General features: G+C 28.5%; 1 protein-coding gene across 1 annotated transcript in view; it reads right to left on the bottom strand.

Annotated features, from left to right (window-relative positions):
* Positions 1-19,091: 19,091 nt before the first annotated feature.
* LOC111642271 overlaps positions 19,092-22,560 on the bottom strand; it is a 31,487-nt gene continuing 28,018 nt past the window's right edge. The window contains exons 12-13 of the mRNA XM_023388598.1: positions 21,233-21,381; positions 19,092-19,317 (exon numbers count right to left, since the gene is read on the bottom strand). Coding sequence (XP_023244366.1) covers positions 19,092-19,317; positions 21,233-21,381 — 375 coding nt within the window. The remainder of the gene's footprint in view (positions 19,318-21,232; positions 21,382-22,560) is intronic.

The following is a 22,560-nucleotide window of genomic DNA, read 5'->3' as shown; positions in this document are numbered from 1 at the left end:
TGAATGTTATCCTACATCTTTATCTATAAATAAAATGAATTTACTTACTGAACGTTTTTTAAATTTTGAATGACTAAACTTAGAAATTTAAAATCGATACCATCAAATACTACTGTGTTATTAATCTTCTTCATTTTTAAATAAGGAGGGAACTAAATATATTATAACAACGGAATTAAGATATATTTTGTAACAATAATTCATAAGGTATACAAAAAGAAAACTTACAGGTACTCCCGTGATTTTTATTTTCTTCAAGCTTCTACTAAGTGTATTTTTTATGATTTGTTCTATAAAATATAATATTAATTAAATGTTTATTTTAATATATAAATTTTCTAAATTGTAGTGATGAAATCTGTTATAATATTTTAGTAAAAAGAAACCCTGATATTGTTACTTATTATAAAATTCTGAAAAGCATAATGTTGAAAACAGGTAAATTTTTCTTAAGGAAATATTTTTATAGTTGATTGAGGCTGTGGTTCGAAGACTCTCATAAGTCATATTGTATTTCTTATTTTGTGATCGAGATTAATAAAAAACAGACAGACGGACAAACAACAAACACTGGGAATTTATACGTTCCATTTTTTTCACATTGCATCCAAATTAATGACTTTTCGTAATTCGGCAAAAGCAACTTGACATGCACACAAGAAATCTATTCGTGTGATAAAATACTTTTGACAAAACATAGGTCCAATGACAAAGCATTGCAATAATGGCCTAGTTGAGTATTATACTTCACCATTTTTCCTAAGCCATATCTCTTTACACACAACAATAAGTATGTTAATCATGTTATATGTATGTTCTCTACTGTACATCCGAATAATGTATACAATGGAATTCAGGTCATACCACAATTTTTTACCTATAATCTCAAAAAACATTCCCAATAAAAGCAATTTATAAAATGTTTATAATACATCAAAATTCTTTTAATAAAAGTTTTTGTAAACATCATATTAAATGAATCAATATTTGTAAAAAAATGAATAAATTTCCAGCTTCGTTCAATATCAGAATCGATATTTGAAACTACACTGTTATTTTCTGGCTGTTACATACAGAGAGGTGCCAAAGTAGGTATGCCGCTGAGAAACTCAGAGATATAAATGTTTGGTGTTTATTGTTATTATTTTTTAAAATATTCTATTAGTTCGTATTTTTTATTTGTGATGCATTGTGTATTTCCGCAGATAAGACGATAGTTTCATCATTAAAAAACCCCAAATTTACATTCGTCTTATTGGACAGATATAAAAAGAGACTAGATTAAAATTTATATAAATTAAAACCATTATAAAATTAAACAAATCATTCACCAATTTATTTAAATAGGCCATATGACGTTTTTTGAATAGTCTAGGTTAGGGGTTCCCAAAGTGGTCGATAGCGACTCCTTGGGGTCGATAAGAGTTATGCAGGGGTCGATTAATACACGAGGGTCGAAAGGGGGTCGATTAATACCAATGAGGATTAACTAAACTGTCTAGAAAAAGATAGAATATTCTAATAGAAATTCGAAATACGGATATGATCATCATTACTGACTACTCTAGTTATAAATTGAGTTTTGCCTTAGCCTTTAAGCATGTGTTACTCTGTTTTCACGCATCTGGAAACTGTACTAGCAAATATGTTATGAACGCTGGTAGTTCATTATACACAGCCATATGTTGTACTGTTAAACTCTATTAGAATTGTTACTTTAATTATTTTATATGTAAATGTAGATATTTTGTCTTTTACAGATACAATATCGTAATATATCGAGAATCATTAATATAGTACAGAAGCGTTTGCAAAAAAAACGTTACAATTTTTCAAGCTCGAACAATCATTATGGCCTTTCAAGTAATATTGGAGCTAGTTAAATCTGTACTGGACGATCAGATTTCAAATATTTTTTAAACTTGCGAGTGCTAAGAGAAAATGAAAAGATTTCCGACCCTGATATGGAGGTATATACTAAACATCATGATAAATTAAGAGAATACTTTTAAGCACGTTTTAAAGAATTGGAGAATATGCATGTTTCCGAATAGTTTACTAATCCATTTAATGTAAAAATAGAGAATGAAGGTAATGAACCTGGCTTAGAAGATAAACTGATTGAAATATTTGTAGATCTCGAAGCTAAAGCGTTGTTTAAAAATAAAAACCTCAGCGAATTTTGGAGCAATAACAATATTGCCACTAAATATCCCAAACTCAGAGCAGAAGCCGAACCTTTCTTACTTGTGTTCCCAACTTTATACATGGTTGAAGCTGGTTTTAGCCACGCGAACGCAATTTTGACAACACGGAGGAACAGATTGAACTTGGAAAACCGTAGTGATTTGCGACTAAAACTTACCAATTTTCAACCGAATATCAATAATTTTGCTGCTTCTCTTCAGACACATCCATCCCACTAATATCAACTATTATAATAAAAAGGTATGTCTAACATATTTCTAAGGAATTGAGTAATAGTCGCAAAATGACAGTAAGAGGTTTTTTCATCTAATATAACTTATGTTTTCAAAGATATTTGTGTATTATGAGACGTACGGTTGAAGAACTATAGGCAAATTTCCATCTATCCATAATTTTGCTATTATTTTTTAATATTATAAATCAGTAGGAAATAACTCCTTTTTCTGTTAATGTTATAGGGTGGATTTTATAAGATATGGGAACTATAAATTCTTTTGTTGGGTTGTTATGCAAGTTTCTTTATCGCTTAACATCAGAAATGCCAAAATAATGTAATGTTTTTGTTAAATACTTAATCTGGGGGTCGATAAAAAGGCAAATATTCTATAAAGGGTTCGAGGGGATAAAAAGTTTTGAGATCCCTAGTCTAGGTGCCCGAATGCCTGAGTCAGTGGGAATGCTTGCAATACTTCCAAGGCAGTATAATCAGATGCAAGAGAATAAAATTTATTTATTCGAAAAATTAAAAATAAGATATAGTTCCATATGTGATATACAGTATTATCATCCAGATGATGATCACTGATTTAAACTAAATTCATAGGCCGTTATAGTTTGGGGGTCATCTTATAGGACAGATAAATCCTAAAAGTATAAAAATTTGACGAAAATGTATACCTCGTCTTATCTGAAGATCGTCTTATCTGCGGAAATATACGGTAATTTGTACATAAAAATACATGCTTTTTCTTCCAATTTTTCTATGTATGCCTTTCTCCATTAGAACAACTATATACCTACTTTTGCAACCCCCCTCTGTATATCAGAGAAATAGTATGACGTTTGATTTAATTTCTAAAATTCCCCTTTAAGATTTTTACATGTTTTGGACTCAGATGTCCTTCAAATGTCGAAGAATGCAAAAATAAATAAAAAAACTATTCGGGAGTTTTCCTGTATAGATGGATGTTAGTGTATGCATGATTTTGTTTATCCTGTTTGAAGCTTAACAACTTCTATGCAATTTATCGAAATAATCTGAAATATTGCATATAGGATTTTCTATTTGTCAAAATTTATAATATTAAATATTAATGATTTAATGTCACGAATTTAAGATATAAAACAGGTCGTGTGTATCTCCAATACAGTCAGAGTTAATGTCGATTTAACTCGTTATTAGCACTTACCATTTTTCATAAACATGTCACTTATATGAAGACCATAATATTTGAAGTTTGATAATAATTTAAAACAAAACTTTTTAAAATAAAATGTGATAACAGATACCGCAACTAAATGTTGCCGGAAAAGTTAAGCAACTTGTTGCTGAGATGTTAAATTTTGTAGTCAAGTTTAGATTATTAAAATAATTTGTTCACATAATGCTACTAGTTGATTAGAGTCACAGTCAAATTTAAATATAATTGTAATTAACTCACTATCAGTTCATATGTTTTGATATTATTGACGTTTAATTTTAAGAATGTTTATCCCTGAAACAGATTTCAATTAATCGCGACATTCGCGAAGTTCGTATTAATTAAATTTTTAAATTACATCAGCCAATAATTACTGCAATTCATAAAACAACAAAACATCATTATTATACCATACTTTCCTATTATAAATATATTTTATATAAGTTTTACAACATAACAAGAATTAAATATAAGCGTTTAAAATAAAACAAAATAGTAAATTCTCCCCCAAAAATATACAAATGAATAGATAATACAATTAATATATTACAAAACGGTTTGTAATTAGCTTCGATCTTCTATTTCTATGGTAAAATATATAACTTACCAGCGAAAGATTCGTGAGTAAACAAATGGTTCGCAAGAAAAAACAGCACAAACGTCAATTTCATAGTCATATCTCGGCTCCGTCTTCAGTGTATAAATTAACAAATTTAATAAAATATTAAAACATATTAACATCAATTCATCTAGTTTATAATACGAAAATAATTAATATAATTATGTAATGTATAGGATAAATCTATATATATAATTAAGATGAGTAGATAATAATAATAATACGCGCAGAGCCCAAACGGTTAGGAGTTGAAAGTTGAAATTTGGTATACAGTTAGGGTATGTCAAAAGAATGCACACTGAGAAGGGATTTTTCGAAATTCTTTTCTACGGGGGAGAAGGACAGGATTAAGGCTTCACATTTATATTAACAATGGAAGTGTTAAGTAACAAGTGAATTGTTAAGAGAAAGCGACGTGCAAGAAGCGGATGCAGTTTTATTGGTTTTTGCGAGAAATTGAACATATTGTTAGATCCATCTAAAAATTCTCTAATTAGTCTGGAAACAGGGAGACCCAATTCTTGCATTCTGTGAAAACGGGTAAGCTTGACTATAACCTAATAATCTTAATCTTCGCTATCTTTACATTTGCCCGAGAAACGCTGGGCCTACCTGCTAGTATATAGTTAATTTTACTTACCTAGTTAGTTTTCGTGATTGCAGTGCAGTACTCAAAACTCGTAATGAGCTTATTCTGCTTATCTAGTTCATTGTAAACAATATTTTAGTTTCTATTTTTGGTTTATTAAGTCTTTACTAAAAGCTTTTTGAATTGTAGATTAAAATCAATAAATTAATCAGTTAGAATATTAAAGCTCTGTGTTTTCCACTGGCAAAGATAATTGATTTTGAATATTAATTTTAAATATTCATTACTTTCAAAACAGGCAATCAACTTATATCGATTTGTAAATTATATAGCAGTGATATAGAAATTCCAAAATATCGATTATAATTGCTAAAACATTTAATTTTCTTTTATCATTTTAATATACAAATAAAATAATTTTTTCTGTAGTGAAACATTTTGAAATATTTTGTGGAAAATTAATTCTGTATTTTGTATGTATATACAAAAATAGTTTCGCTATTTATTTTAATTGAACAATTATACCAACTTTCATTTAATTCGTACATTTTTAAATTCAAACACAAATTATTTATTGTATATATACATACAAATCACAGAATTAAATTTTATTCAGTTGATACGTGTTTGTCTCGTTTACACACGTTTCGGGCATTTCTTGCCCCTCTTCAGCCAACTAAAATAAAAGAACGAAAGTTACAACAGTATAAACAAACAAACATATAAGGTGATGTTATTTAATAACATACTTTTTTGATGAGTTTAAAGAATTTTAAAATTACTTCCATACACTTACAATGACGTTTCAATTGATTTAACAATTAAAATTTACATACTAGTCTTTTGAAGTAATCTTTCCTTAAAAACGTATTTCGCTGACCTTTCCTCCCCCCTTTTTTCTCAGTTAAGCTTGCCCACTGTCTACTACACAGACACATGACGGGTAGGTCATCTTGTGGCAACATTTTTTAAAAATTATTTTTCTACCTAAAATAAAAAATCAAAAATATTCCTAATATTATAAGATATTGAGCCAGTTTTCGTTCATTTTAATACTCCGATTTGTATTTATACATTTATTACTTTTGATAATTTTTACGCTTTGAACTTTCTGTGATATGTTTCTTTTTCTTTCTGGAGTATTTGTACTTTATTTTACCGTCGTTCAGGGTGCAATGACCATGAATGGCAGAATTTAATCTGTTGTATATTAGATCTGCTATATGTTCTTTTAATCTGGTTTTTAACTTCATTTTAGTTTCTCCTATATAATATTTATTATCTCTACAAGTACAATAAATGTTATATACTACATTCTCAGTTTCAGTTGGTAGTTGTTTTTTCTCAGTGTTGAGCTGTTTCGCCTTGTATACATTTTTTGGTATGACGGTGCTAACTTGAAGTTTATATTACTTATTTCATTATCAATTTGTTCGTGTAGTCCTTTGATGTATGGAAACCCGACATACTTTATATCGTTTGTTTTTTTATTGTCTTGTGGCTTTTTAAGATTATTTATTTTAAGTTGCTATTTTTTAATCTTTGTGGGTAATCCGCTAGGAAAAATTTCTTTTTTAATTCCGCTAAATCTGCAAATATGTGTATTTCTTGACTTGTTATGTGTTTTTTATTTTAGAATATTCCATTTTAAATACATTATATTTCACATGAAGTGGTATATTTGACTGATATCTTATTGTTATCTGACCTGAACCTGGCTTTCTAAATGTTCTAAATTTTAAGCTCTGTTTTAATCTTATCGTAATGTCTAAATAGTTAATTTCTTTCTTGGTTGTATCTTCTATTTCTGTTTTAAATTCTATCGCTTCTTGTATATTATTAACTTCTTTTTGATTTTTTTCTATTTTTTTCAGTTTCATTGTATATTATTAAAATATCATCCACATATCTTTTATAAAATTTTACGCCTCTTATCTTGCTAATTTTGTTATCGAATAGTATATGGTATTGTTTGAAATATATATAGGATATGTATCTGATCGTCATTTTAACATACGGCTCCACCGTATATCGAAAATGACAATTAGACAATTAACTAGACAATTTTAACTTAATTTATAAAAACTAAATTTAATAAAACTTTAAATGTTGCGACTGCATTTCTGACAGGACAAATTGACGTTTATTGTATGACCTGCAAGGGTCAACACAATGCACGTCAATCTGTGTGCCAGATTTCTTTGACAACACACATGGTGGCAGGCACCTGCACCTTTCAATCTCGTAATTCAATTTTTCGCAGCCCCAAGCCACTACAGCATGTTGTTTCTTATTATACTAGACTTTTATTAAAGATCTGACGAAGAGTCTTGCATGACAACAAGAACAAAGGCAGAACTTTTAAAACAGCTCAATAAGCTTAATGTATTATTTACAAGGTTCTGCAGTTTTTTGCTATTGTTTTTGATCTTGCTGCTGTCGTCTAGTTGCAGACAACGCGTAGTATAATTAAAAAATAATATAAAATAATAAAAATTCATTTCTTAAAACTCATTTTGAAAATGTGTGATACTAAACGTCAGGTATTAATCATGATTTCACACAGGAAATCTCACCAGAAATCATTTCTCCTTGACAGTTCAACACACGATATAGAATCAAACAATTCTAACGTCAAAACATTGTTTGTAGACTTGCAAATGTAAATGATTTAATTATCATTTAGTATTTTTTTGTAAAAAGAAAAACACTGATTGTTTATAACAAATGACCGCATGTTTATTGATGTGTGCATGAAACTCTCCGGAATCATGTAAGGCAACTGATCAAAAAATAATATCTTTTTTAATTTAACAGGAAACTATTATAAACACTTAAATGCAATACTAGATTGTTTGAACGGATTTTATCTATATTTGGCCAAAGTTGTTTTTTGAAGCCTTAATTAATTATTTGTATGGCCGTATACAGGTACTACTATTTATGATATTGTTATAAATTTTCCTGAATCATTGTAAAAAATGTGTTGCTTTTATTCGTTAGGTGTCTTGTTATTTCATTTAATAACTTGGAAATATACATTATATTGTGCATATTTTGGTACTGAAAAATATCTTTAACGTTAATACGTCGTTATGAAGTTTCACAAATCGTAGTTTTCAATTAAAACAACCTTAGTATATTTTAAACATTTTAAAATGTTTTGTTAATAATTATGAAAACATTTTGTTAGTGTTTTTCCAGATTGTATGTAGGGAATTGTCGGGTGAAATCATCTCCATAGTATACTACAATTACGGTTTCTCATTTCCCAGTCTTTTGCTTGTCTCGGGATTCTGGGACAAAAGTGATCTGCTTCCTGGTATCCCGAGAAATCCCGGAATAGAAATAATTATTTTTAAGATATACAATTTATCTTGAAAACAAATGATATTATTATTTTTCATTTTTAAAGTAATTTAATACGTTCTTCAACCTCCGAAATTATATTAATAACGTTGTGTAAAATATATATTAAAAATTACTTTTCAATTACATAGAAATTTTCGCAAATAGAAAAAATTTAAGAAAGTTCGCTGAAAACTGAATTCAACAACAACCACAACAACAACAAATGCATTGAATTAAGTTAAAAATTAAAAAAAATGAACTTAGTTTATTTCTACATTAAAAGGTAACTTTCCTTTCTTAAATTAAACATAATACAAAATATTATTGTAAATTTTTATAATAAGATTTTATAAAGCAAAGATAGTCAATACTCCAATCACTTAATATGATTCTTATTTTAGTAATGAAAAGTCCTATTACCGGGAATGCCCGAGAAGTCGTGTTTAATGCATTTAAGAGAAGACAGATGTTATGTGTTTTTTTCACCCGTAGACTGAAAGATTTCCACTTCGTTTTCGATATGCTTTACAGTATTTCTTTTGCCGTCTAGTATTCTTGATTTGTCTACCTCGACTGCTTTAATAGCGGCATCAATTTTATAGCCCGATAATTCGGCAATTCGTTTGGCTTCAATAATCGGGTTTATGAAGAAAAGCTTCATACATGCAGATTTCATACTCATTTGTATCCTTGCCCAATTTGCACAATCTGGCGTTACGAAGCTACTGAAGCTACTGGGTATGGTTAAAAATTAAGACAAAATAAGCACGATTATTACAAATATTACAGGTTTTGAGAAGTAAAGAATTTTTAGAGTTCTGCCACAATTAAGCTACGTATTGATTATTGACCATTTGTGACATGCCATAACGAGGAAAAATATAAAAAAACTAATAAATAGGTTAAAAAATAATAATTACAAATATATCCTCACAGTTTATGAGTTAATTATACTTTCTATTCGCAAAACTTACTCAACATTAACACAAAATAAGAACAATGTAAACTTTTAAGAAATTTGCGGGATTTCTTGAGATGAGAGGAATTTTTCCGGGATATTTCCCAGGTAAAAAAGACATCTGGGATCCCGTTTGAGAAACCCTAATTACAATGTACGTAAGCACAACATGACTAACGTATCCATTAGGATGTGCTTAAGTAGTTATAGGTTAATAATATAAAGTTTCTTTGAAATTATATATCAAAACAGATGGTACCATTACAGTTTAAATTTTTTTTGCTTGGAAGTTACGAAACTTCTTGCTTTATGTTTTACACATAAGTTATTAAATTAACAAATATATATATATATATATAATAACTTAAGCATTCAGTTAATATTATTTGTTTCATAACAATCCACAGAAAATATACTCAATACAAAAGTGAATAAAATAAGAATCACTGCACTACCTGTAAGTCTTGGATTTAATTTACCTTAAAAATAGTCCTATTTATACAAATTATATATTATTTTTATTACATGTTTAGCTTTCTTTTAAATTAAAAGTGAAGAAAATAAATAACTCTGTAGTCTTTGATGGTTTCGATATTAAATTTCTAAGTTTAGTCATTCAAAATTTGAAAAATGTTCAGTAAATAAATTTATTTTATTTATACATAAAAATACATGCTAATATACAATTTTATAAGATATTTTACGCAGATATGAAATTATTGAACCTATTGAGAAAGTATTTGGAATTAAATTAGACAACGGCTCGTGGAATGGCGTGATTGAAAGAATACAAAGAGAAGTATGAATAACAATAACAGTTCAATTGAACTTGTAATTTTATTTAATACAGACAATTTTATTTAATATAGAAGGCTTTTTTGTTAAAGAAAAACTTAAAACGGTTGGAAAAGCTTCATAACTTGCTGGATTTTTAATATTTTGATTTAATAACGTTATAAATATTTCTATAGAATTTTCAGTTTAATAATTTTAAAACAGTTGATTCGGCTTCAATTTAGAATAATTGTAAACCGATAAGCCCGGATTAACTATAGAGGCAGTCTCAGTGCAAACTGAAAATCACGTGGTTTCAATGCAGTATGTTTCACCTGAAAGATATTAGATACATGACCAATACAACTCCGTTGCTGACTAAAAAGTATGATGTACTGTACAGGGAAAGACACAACTAATTTAAAGTGCCCCATGAAAATATTAAATCGAATAAATTTAATTTATGTTTAAAAATTATAGCTTACCATTGTGAGGTTGTCACAATAAATAATTGCTCATTGATACTAATTTGTTTTCATGATATATTTTTAGGTGTGGATCTGTGTTTTTTGCTTCTACATTTGTTACTGCAATTGGATTCTATTGAATTGTTAGAGCAAACGTTTGTATTGTTAGAGCAAACGTCCATAAATTGACTTTGTGGACCTTGAAAAAAATTTGTTGGTTTTTCATTCACAGTTTAATATCTGAAAGCAAGAAATTACATATTTATTAATTTTAAAATTAACTTTTATTGTATGAAAATACTGTACACTATAAATAAGAAAATATCATTAAAATTATGTAAGACTAATGAATGTTTTTATATTTTTATTAATTTATTAATTTTTTAAAATAATTCGTAACAGGTTTGTTGAAAGTACTGCTAATAAATAAAGTATATAATATCAAATATATAGTGTACATTATTATAATATAATATAGTATTTCATTATTTAAAAAATTATTTTTCATTTATTTCAGTAATAATGATCTGCAATAGCGAAATTATAAATCATATAATTTTAAATATAGGATATTGTATAATATTAAAGTTTAGAACAAATATGAAATTTAATTTTTAGACATTATTATGTAACGGTTTTTATTATTTTAATAATAAAATCATGTTTGCATAATATAATAAAATATAAAAAAACGTTTTCAGAGATTCAATAAAAAACAAAAACATTACAGATTAATATAATATCTATGTAAAATTTTAATTTTTTAAAAATGTTTTCTTCTTGCAGAAGAGAACTATGCAAACTTTACACAATTGTTTATATTGTAACCAAGAAGCTGACACATGTTTTTATATTTTATCATATACAAAATTAAAAAAAAAAAGAAAAACTTGTTTTAAGAAAATGGCGAACTACAAACTATTCAGTTTAAATAACCTTTATAGATGAAACAGCATATTACTTCCCGTGTAAAAACAAAAATTATTTGAAGTTCATCAAATTATATTTAACGGTTAGAGGCAAGTTATCTCTCACACAGTTTCTAATCACATGCAAACAATCAAAATTCAATTGAGTAATTCTCAAGCAATATTTCTCTAATGTCGATTCTATTCTTTTTCATTTACGTTTAAAACTTTTTATCGACACTTTATTCATTCAGAAAATTACTTCAAATATCCAACTTGAATTTTTCTAATAACTACATTCTGTGTTATTCTCTGGAGTTTAAACTTATTTTTGTTAACTCATACAATTGTATAACATATATAATATAAAAAATATCATAAAACATAACAGAAGATATAAAAAGATGCATTACTACATTGTTCATATTTTCTATGTAATTTTTTATATGGAACTGTTAATGTAAATTTTTCTAGGAAGTGAAATAGATCATGATAAATACACTTCTTCGAGAATTATTATTGGAATTTGGCTATTGGTGACAACCGTACTTATATCAGCATACAGTGGTGTTCTCTTTTCCTACATGACTTATCCCGCTTATGAAAAAGTACCGAAAACAATTGAAGAACTCGCAAATGCAGTTAAAAATCATGAATATACTTGTGGAACTTTGTCAAATTCGGCTTTACAGAAAATCATGATGGTAAACTTCTGCAATATAATTTTACTTTTACATTTTGTATTTGCAATTTTACATACGTAAGTAAAATCAAGTCAGTAACAAATAAGAGTATTTAAGATGAATCTAACAATGTCACAATGTAGTGGGAAGATAGTAAAAAAGTTTTGTTTTGAAGAAAAAATTAATATAAGCTAATTAAACATGTTTTCATTTGATTTTTTTTTGTTATAGGATGCTCCCAAAGGTATGGTCCGCATTTTAAGTGATTACATAAGCAATATTCCAGATAAGAGTTTTCCCACTATAAAGGAAGGAATTAAATATACTCTACAACATAAACATGCATATATTATATTTGATAGCATTGTAAATACAGTAGCGATTGAAGTAAAAGAAGCATTAGTAATTTCAGAGGAATCGTTTTCAACTTATACACTAGTATATCCTATGAAGATAAACTTTAAATTTGAAAATCATTTTAATCAAAAGTAAGTTGTCGCTTTCATATCATTAAAATGTTTTAATTATTTAAATGTAAACTTTTTAAGTTTACTACTTAATTAGTTATATTCGTACACTTTTTTAATTCTTCGATATATTATTACCTTGCTTTAAGATGTTAAAAATTAATATTTTAATTATTTTTATGCATTTGTAAGATTTACAAAGTAAAGTACAAATCGTGAGTTTACATCTTTCTTTTCTGTTTTATTATTTACTTTGACAATTTATTAAAATCCACTAATATTAATTAATGCATGTCCAGAAGCAATGTGAGAAAATTGAGGAATATAAAAACATGAGGAATATTTATGAATTTTTGGAAAATGGTAACATTCTGTTCAGAAAAAAAAAACACATAACTTAAATTCCTTTAATTTATTTTAAGAATTTAAGAAAATTGCCATTTTTTAGAAATAAGTTAGCAGTAGTCAAAAATTACACCTACATATAGTTTTACACGACTCAATAACGTTAGCAGTCACATAAATACAAGTAACCGTAGCAGATGACTCTGTCATTAATGTAACAAAAAACAAGATCATAAATCAAACAATGATTTTAGTTTTTCGTAAATAATTAAAAAATTAAAAGTCTAAAAGAATTCAAAATGCTTAAACTGAAATCATTAGCATTGTAACTGTTATCATTATTCAGTGTTAATTAAAGTTTTAAAGATCGTCATTAGTTCATTAGTCTCAAATTTCTGCTCTGCTAGCCAAGTTTTCAGTGCAGAAAAGAGGTGGAAATTTTCACGTAATAAATAGTTTTAAGCTGGATGGAAGTCTGAAAAGTAGAAGTCTTCACCATTTTTAAACATCCAGCATATAGCCCAGATTTAGCTCCAAGCACATTCCACCTCATTCATGAACAGGAAAAGTGGCTAGGATGGCAGAAGTTTCAGACTAATGACGATCTACAAAACAACGTTAGGGCCCATGTCGAGTCGTTGGTGGCAACATTCAATGAAAAGAAGATGGGTAAGTTCGTCCACAGGTATGACAATTGCCTCAATTTTCACGGCTATTATGTCGAAAAACAACCATGTTTGTACTAAACTTTTGGTAATAATTTTATTTTGTTATTTACATTTGTCTTTTTTTAATGGACCACTGGATCTTCAGAAAACATCCCACGTATTTACATTAAAAATCTAGCAAGGAGTTACCTAGCTTTCCTTTCAAAATTTAATAGCGCAATTTCCAATTATATTTTATTTGAAAACCTTTATATTTTCAACAATTATAAAATAGCCAAAAGCTTAATTTTCTTGGTAGGGATGGGTTTTAAAAATTTTTTTAATGCTAGTGACATGTAAAATGGTAAAGTCTGACTCTAATACAAATATATATGACCTCCATTTTCTCTCCATGTTTATCACCTTTCGAGTTTTTAATACCAAAATTTAACAGCATCAGTTTTCCAAATGAGCGAACCTCTATGTTAAATTTAATAAATTTTCGACCAAAAGTACAGGAGTTATTAAGTTTTAAAAAGAGTGAACAAAATCATGCTACACGCGCACACACAAAAAACTAACATCCATTCTGTACACTTATATCCCTCAAGAATTTTTGACTTATTGCCATATTTTCCTCTGTTATATATAATGGAGGTAGAAGTAATTATTACCTTAACTACTACAACAACAATATGAAAATATTTCCTATATCTAAGATTTTATGAGATTGTTTATTAAGCCACAAATCATATCTTATACGCATTTTTGATATAGTTTTTACTTAACTACTTTTATTGTACGTTCTAATGATCTAATGCCTATTATTACATTACAGTACACCCCCTATAAAACAGGTTCATATAGTACGGATTCGTATATAACGGCGAAAATATTGCGACCGTATTCGTATAAACACGCTAAAAGAGACTCCTATATAACGGTAAAAGGTCATTGCCGATTCGTGTCGCGACAGGATTGGTCGAATCTAGACCAACAGCGAATATTGCACAAACCGTTGAGTTTAAACGAGCAGCGGACTTACTAAAAACTATTTATTAATAATGGCTATAAATATTATATTTATATTAATGATGTCTCCGAAGTTGAGCAAATTTTTCGCAGAAAAATAATTTATCAAAAAACAAGCGCGCCCTCATTCGATGTGCCGCTCCGCGACGGAAACAAGCTTAAGCAATGGCGTTGTCGAACGGTGCACACTTGGTAAGTAATTGTAAATTTTTTTGTTTATAGCATAGTTTATACGTATTATTTTCCAAAAATTATACGTGTTTTGAAAATGCTGAGCCAAATTAGTCTAGAATCGGTTAATTTTATGAAAGAAAACCTTTCAAACAGCCATAGTCCGTAAACTCCATTCGTGCCAGGCTGCGATTGGCTCGTGTATATAAGGACTCGTAAATCATGAATTTCATAAAGAACGAAACGTATGTACCATGTTATAGGGGGCTTGACTGTATATAGACTTTTTCACTTGAAGTCATTCGAAAATAATTTCATAATACAAATGAAAATTATATTTGTAAAGTTGATTGATTGAAATGTTAATAATTATTTTGTATATCTATGTTTCCTATCCATAAAAACATTTTTTCTATATTTCCTACAAGAAATAAATATCAGTTCTACTAATTTAAAAAATCACTTATTTGAAACTTTTTCTCAAATAATAAATAATGTAACATTTAATTAAAGTAATATTCATTTTTTTAATGTAGAATCAGAAGATTAGTAGATAATGGGATATACGAAAAATTGAAAGAGAAGGATTTGCCTGCAAAGAGAAGCAACAACAAAGAAACATTTCATTACCCTTAGTATGGAAGACATTAGCAGCGCCTTGATATTATTGTTGTTTGGATATAGTATTTCTGTTATAACTCTAGTTGTTGAAAAATTATTTAAAAGGAAATAATTTAGATTATTTTAAGAAAAAATAAGTAAATATCAATATCTGAAAAATTATACACTGTATTTCTATAAACACATTAAAGCTACAATTAGAATTGCACCAAGAACTAAGTTTATTTTTAGATAAAATAATTATCATGTTTATTATTTCACAAAATATGTAAAGTTATTAGATGATATTACAATACATTATTGTGAAGATAATTCACTCACATATGGCTGTTTTATAAAATCTAATGAAATGGTTACTTGACAAAATAAAAATAAATAGACTTAGTCACATCTTCAATATCGTTACTTGACAAAATAAAAATAAATAGACTTAGTCACATCTTCAATAGAAGCTTATAAATAATAGAAATTATTTATAAGTAAATGTTTCAATGATTTTTTATAATGTTGCTTGACATGTTGCTTATAAAAACTTTAACACGGAAATCAATTTTTTATATTGTAGAGAGCATCCTGTGTTGGAAGCTGTTATACAACTCAGTATATTAACTGTACACTATCCAAATTATTATTCTTAATTAGAAATGTTTTGTGTTATTTTACAAATGTAACAAATTAATTAATATTTGTAAGATATTTATTAAAATTATTACAAATAAATTAATAGAAACAGTAGCATTTCTATATTTTACATTATTGATTTATGGTTTATAACTTGAAAACTTTTAATTACTTAATGATAACTGAATTATATTTAATTCGAACGAAATTGCTGCAACTCTTCCATTCATTTCTGCTTAACGTTTATTCTAATACAGAATCATTTGTCTATTTTTATATGCAAGTTTTGGGTCTTAACTATAGACAACACTCAGCAATTTAAAATTCTGCTATTATGTGAAAATACAAACATATGAACACAAATAAAATAGCTTCAAATTTCGTATGCATCATATTTTGAAACAATTTTAAATAATGTAATTTATTTATTACTTATCTGTATATGTATATTTATTCATAAAGAAATAAAAAATTTAAAAAATTAAATTCATAACTCAAAAGTAGTAGTGGCCTGATGCATTTGGGGTATATTTTATTTTAACTATAAAAATACATGTAATGAACTAATCAACTTTGAGGTATATTTTTTAAGAAATATGATTTGATAAACTTTTTGGATAGAGTTCATGATTAAATGTTAGTTTTAACGCGATATTTAAATTAACATGGACGGAAAAAAAGGGTAGAATGTCATTCTTATCGTCAACAACTGCTAAAAGTTTATAGTACTCCCTCGAAAACGACAACAGTCGCCCGTACAAACATGGTCAACCTAACGTTGCAGGTATCAAAGAGTACAGTTGACATCCAATTTCACCATTTTCTCATTGTCACTTCTGATCCAACACCTGCAAAATCAATCTTTTGTTATGGACAAAACGCGATCACGTGACCATTTTTCCAATGCCGATCTGAGTATAAGACTGATACACTCCCCTCCAGAGCAGTCTCTCTTTCAACGTTTGAACTTGTGCACAGTCACATTGTAATCTGTGATCATTGTAGTAGTCAGGCAGAAACTATTAATTGGTGTAAAAGTTTCCAAGACAGGATTTCTGTTTGAACCTCAGAATGTATAGGAAAAGAGTTATGATATCAAAATCGGTGTAAACTTTTTTCAGACCCTCTAAACTAGTGTTTACCAACATGGGGCCAACACCCCACAGGGGGGCAATTGGATTGTTAAAGGGGCTATTCGAAAATGGACTCATCCAGAGTTTAAGTTAACCGTATAGCTGATGTATATGTTAGAGGGGCATAAGAATTTTAAAAAGACTTAGGTGGAGCATAGCACAAAAATGGTTGGAAAACACTGCTCTAAACTGTACGAGGAGGTTAGGAATCTTGTTATTGTACAAGACAGTTTATAAAGGTTATTTCAGATTTTTTTTTTTATATAACTAACTGATTGTTATTCGTTAAACACTTAATTACTCTTGTTTATGGTGTCTGTTTCTTGTATATTGCATCCGCCTTACTGACGACCCCTGTCACCCTCTTCTACTTGACCTGACAAATTGATCCCAATACCGCGGGATCAGGAAAACAAAACACGCCATCCACTAACACAGTGAGCAGTTTTTACTAAACTGTTGCTGGTAAAGGGATAAGATCATGGCCTTACCCACGGTAACTCACACAAATAATCATGATGAAAGACGAGTGAATTGTTTTGGTTATCAAGCTATTGCAGATATATTCAATTTTATCATAGATGCATATAAAAAAACCGACAAAAAATTTACTGGTACATATTGGTACTCTAAAAAAGTACCGGTACAGGAAAAACGTACCGGTACATACCGGTATTCCAGACAAAGCAAGACATTCTCAAATTCAAAATGCAACGCATTAGGAATAATGCTCCGTACATGTTGTGATATGCTATCTTTTAAAGCGCTTAGGTTTGTGACATGTCAACTTTAAACATTTGATTATAAGAGCGATAGAAATGACAGGCTCATAACACCCTTTATTAACAATTATTTACTTGTTCCATTCTTTTCTCCAGTTCTTAAATAGTAAGTGTACTAATTATGATTTTATTTCAGTTATTCCTCCCAGCTATGGACAACTCCAAATAGATACACTTGTTTTATAATCATCCGGTATATTATTGGAACGATTATCATATAATAAGTTAAAGGAAGTTTTCAAAGTAGGAGCACTACTCATCATTACCATCATTCCATTGCCATTAATAATTTAATAACACAGCTATATAACCATTATAAAAGAAAATTAAATTGCAGAACAGATATATGTAAATATCTTTATTACACTGTTTTGCATCAGAATCGTCTCGTGAATAATCCGACTTGTTATGTATTTGTGCTAAATATAAAACACGGGTTTAGAACTTTTTATTAACCAATATTTTTTAAAATACTACTTTTATGCATAAAAAATTTTTTTAGACAAACTTTTTGTTTACTCAATAATATAAAACTGGAAAAATTATATTTGATTAATGTCCAGAATCGACAAAGAAATAAAATAAAACAATGGAAAACTTATTGAATCGAAGTCTATCTACATTTTAGCAATGATATACCGCATTTGTAGGAAAATCCTCAGGTGCCACAGAATCTCTTTCTTAACAATACAAACTTTAATGTAAAAAGAGTTTAACTTCACAATGGCGCTAAATATCAGCCCATTCCGGTTGCCCACGCTTTTCACATTAAAGAAATTTATGACATCAAGAAAGTAATGCTGTGCAAAATAAAGTAGAAACAACTAGGTTGGCGGTTAAAAAATCTAAATGAAATTTTAGATTTTGTACCAGCAAACCTCGGTGAGCATGAAGAAAAGTTGTATTAGACTCTAAAGTGGCAAAACGGTATAGGAGAAAGTAGAATGAGAGCATGTTAATAAAATAGTGCTGGTCTCTGCAGATAGAGAGTCATGAACGTGTTTTAGTTTTTAATGTATAGAATTATACAAAAAATAATTTTCTTAAATTTATTTGTATGTGATTAGGAAATTGGCAATGTGTAGGTTTATATCCAGTAAATATGTTACTTTGAACAAAATGAAAAGTTTTATAAACATCATTTCACTTAAAATTAGTCGTGATTAAGCCAATTATTTTGCCAGATTCAAGTTACGCATCACTAAAACTATAAAAGGTATTAAAAATATTTGACGGTGGCTGAAATACTCTTTTTTCGGAGCAGTGTTTTTTAGACATTATACAGATTCTAAAGTCAATTTTTAAAATGTCTCTTTTCATATATAATTTGAAGTAGTTTGAACAGTAATTCAGCAAACAAAAATACCGTAGAAATGGTAAAACCAGTAATTAATAGTGCAAAAGCGCCCACGATATCATCAATAGCAAGTGGATGAAAAGTTTCAGCAGAATTAATGCGTGATTCTTCAAAATTCTGTATTAATTTCTCATAGATGCCAGCATCGATTACTCTTCTTAGTCTACAAACATGAAAAGATGCATATAAATATATGAATTATACTTAAATCAAATTATATCGGTAATAATAAAATGCTTTGAACAAATGTAATTTAAAATACACATTTATTCGCACTACGACGTATTATTTCAGTAGGAATTCTAGCTTTAAGAAACAGATAATTGTAAAATATTTCAAGTTATGATGGTAAGATCATTTAATAGATTTCATAAACGTTTATATAAAATTCATATATATAATACTAGCAGATAAGCCTGGCGTTGCTCAGGCAAAAAGTAACAATAGCAAACATTAAGATTATTACATTACAGCCAATCTTACCTGTTTTCACAGAATGCAAGAATTAGGTCTACCTGTTTCAGACTATTTATAGGAATTTTTAGATGGATCTCAAAATATGTTCGATATCCCGCAAAAACGCAAAAAACCGCATCTGTGCCTGTAAATCTTGCGCGTTGCTTTCTCTTAACATTTCCATTTTTAACACTTCCATTATTGACACTTCCATTCTTGATACTTCCATTGTTGAAATTACCGTTGTTACTTAACATATCCTTAACACTTCCATTGTTGAAGAATTAATCCTGTCCCTATCGCCCGCGAAGGGGAATTTCGAAAATTCCCTTCTTAGTGTGTGTTCTCGTGACCGTACCCTAACTATGTACTAAATTTCAACTTTCTACCTCTAATCGTTTGGGCTCTAAGCTTATTTTTATTATTATCAACCCGTCTCATTCCAAAACATCCCAGAACAATCTGGAATGTTCTCTTGAATAATTTCGAATGTTCTGGACTATTCTAGAAATTTCTAGAGGGCGAAACTTCCAGCTCTTATATCTTCAACAGCATGTCCTTCAGGTAAAAACGGGAACATTCTTCATGGATGAGGGATAAAAGGCTACCACACCCTTGATTGTAACGGGAGTTTTTTTTGAGTTTTTTGAGTTTTAGCGGCATGCACTTTGTACATTTACCTTTATAATATGTATTGATTAAAATTTTTACATTTTTTTTATATTTCAATGTCATCAGAATTGAAATATACATAAACAATGTTTAAAATCTATCGAACGATTCCACTTTCATTGGCTGATTTAAAGTTTTTAACTGACAACAACATATTGTAACAAATTATAGATAAAAATAAATTGTCTGATTTTAACTTATTCTAATTATATAGTGAAAATTAATTTATTACATAATAAATTAAAACGCCATAATAAAATAATTTTTACGCCAAAAGATTAACTTTTAATAATTAACCTTTTGGCGTATTAATAGATGAATAAAAACAAACAGTTATTTATTGTGAGGCAAGCAAAGCAGCGCAGCCAATTTTAATCCTTTTATTTTAACAAGATCATATAATATTTGGTCCAGAACATAATTTCGTATATAGTTAATTGTGATCTGGAACCCCTCAGCTTTCCAAATTTGATCTCGATCTTCTTCTATCAATATATAACACCTTTCCCAAAACTAAAGCATATACATATGGACTGGATGACAATGAAAACGTATAGGTCTTTTAACGTGAATTTTAAAATTTGTAACGTAATAAAGAGATAAATATTGTGCATTTACACTCATATCTGTTTCTTAACATAAAATGAATGTTGGCAGAACAATTTTGAAAGTATCAGGTATATTACCTTTCAAAATACGATTGACAATATGCATACGTAAATCCAAATATCACGAAAATTGTAACAAAAAATAGGAAAGTGATTGAAAACCCGTGTCACGTTCATAATTATTATTATATGTATTTATATAAGAATTTGTATTTTAATAAATTGTACATAAAATAATATACTTACTGCCTATTAAATATGTTCTTAAATTTAAAATTTTTCTTCATTGGAAACGCAACTAAATTAGTTACTAATGAATCTTTCGAAATTACAAATGTATACTTGGTCCTATCTATTGATGCCAAAAAGGATTCAGTTGTAACATATGCATATTTATGTTGTAATGTATAATGAATTCCTTCTTCAAAAGTAGGAAAATTCTTCTCCGGATGTTTTCTTATATAATCGCTTAAAATGTTATATGGACTTTCCTGAAAAAAGAATAAAAATTTGAAAACTTGTTCAAATTCGTATACAACATAATATGGTATATAAAATGTATTGGGTTAATATAAATACAGAAATAAATTATATGGTTATATAGTATCAAGTTTGTTTTTTTCCGATATATAAATTGAAAAGACATTTTTTTATTTGTCATTATTTATTTATTGTTTCAAAATGATGTAAAGGTTACGTTTTGTCTGTTAGGAGGAGAAATACAACACGAGGAAATTGTAACAACAGGGGAAATTCCCAGTACGATTTCAAGAAGAAAACCGTCTTATATATCTGTAAAAGAAAATTTGGTAAATGCCACGCATTAAGCGCGAACGTAAGACACACTAAGAGTGTTCAATTAATATTATTATCATCATCGTGGGTGTAGTGGGTTATAATCAGTTGACACCGGTTATTGTATGACATGCCCGACCAGAATCAAGGCATAGCAACCAAAGCAAAACAAAAATTATATAAATCTCAGTGTGTGTGTGTCTGTACTCAGGAATTTCCTAACAATATGATGTGTACTTAATATAGTGGCTTTCCATAGTGTGTTGTATATGTTTCTATTCACCTATAACATGTCCAGGCTTTTGCGTCTGTGTATGACACCGTAGAAAAAAGGAAAACAGGTACAATGCACATCCTATCCATCCTCTACAGATGCCTTATTTTCTGGGCGAGTTTTCTTTACTTCCTGGTTTTTCAGTGCATGTGCTTTGTACCTTGTAAGTGTTTGAAATTGATATGTATAATAAATGTGATTTTATTGTTTGTCAATGAGAGTGATGTCTGGTCTGTTGTGATAAATTGTTTTATGTATAATTATGGCTCTGTCATAGTATATTTTATATGTGATTTTCTAATACTGCCTTTGTAGTATTTTTGTATTAAGGTATTTGCATGTTGAAGAATCTGTGTTTTTGTGCATACTCTTGATGTTTTATACTAGCTATTTGATTATGCCTACGTAAATAGTTTGTTTATACCATGAGCATGCAAACAGAAGTTATATGTTGTATTGTTTCTGGCAGAATGTGGCATTTTCTGCATAAGTCATTTGTGAGTGACGTCTTTCGGGAGGTGTTTTTTTTTTCAAATTTTAGTGTTTACAACCTGAGTTTAAAGGTTTTACATTTATATAACCATTCTCTTAACATTTCCAT

Source organism: Centruroides sculpturatus, unplaced genomic scaffold, assembly GCF_000671375.1.
Source record: "Centruroides sculpturatus isolate CEXI.00-Female unplaced genomic scaffold, Cexi_2.0 scaffold1499, whole genome shotgun sequence".
NCBI lineage: Eukaryota > Metazoa > Arthropoda > Arachnida > Scorpiones > Buthidae > Centruroides > Centruroides sculpturatus.
The sequence above is the reverse complement of the archived record's forward strand: the minus strand, read 5'-3'. Positions and strand labels throughout refer to the sequence as shown.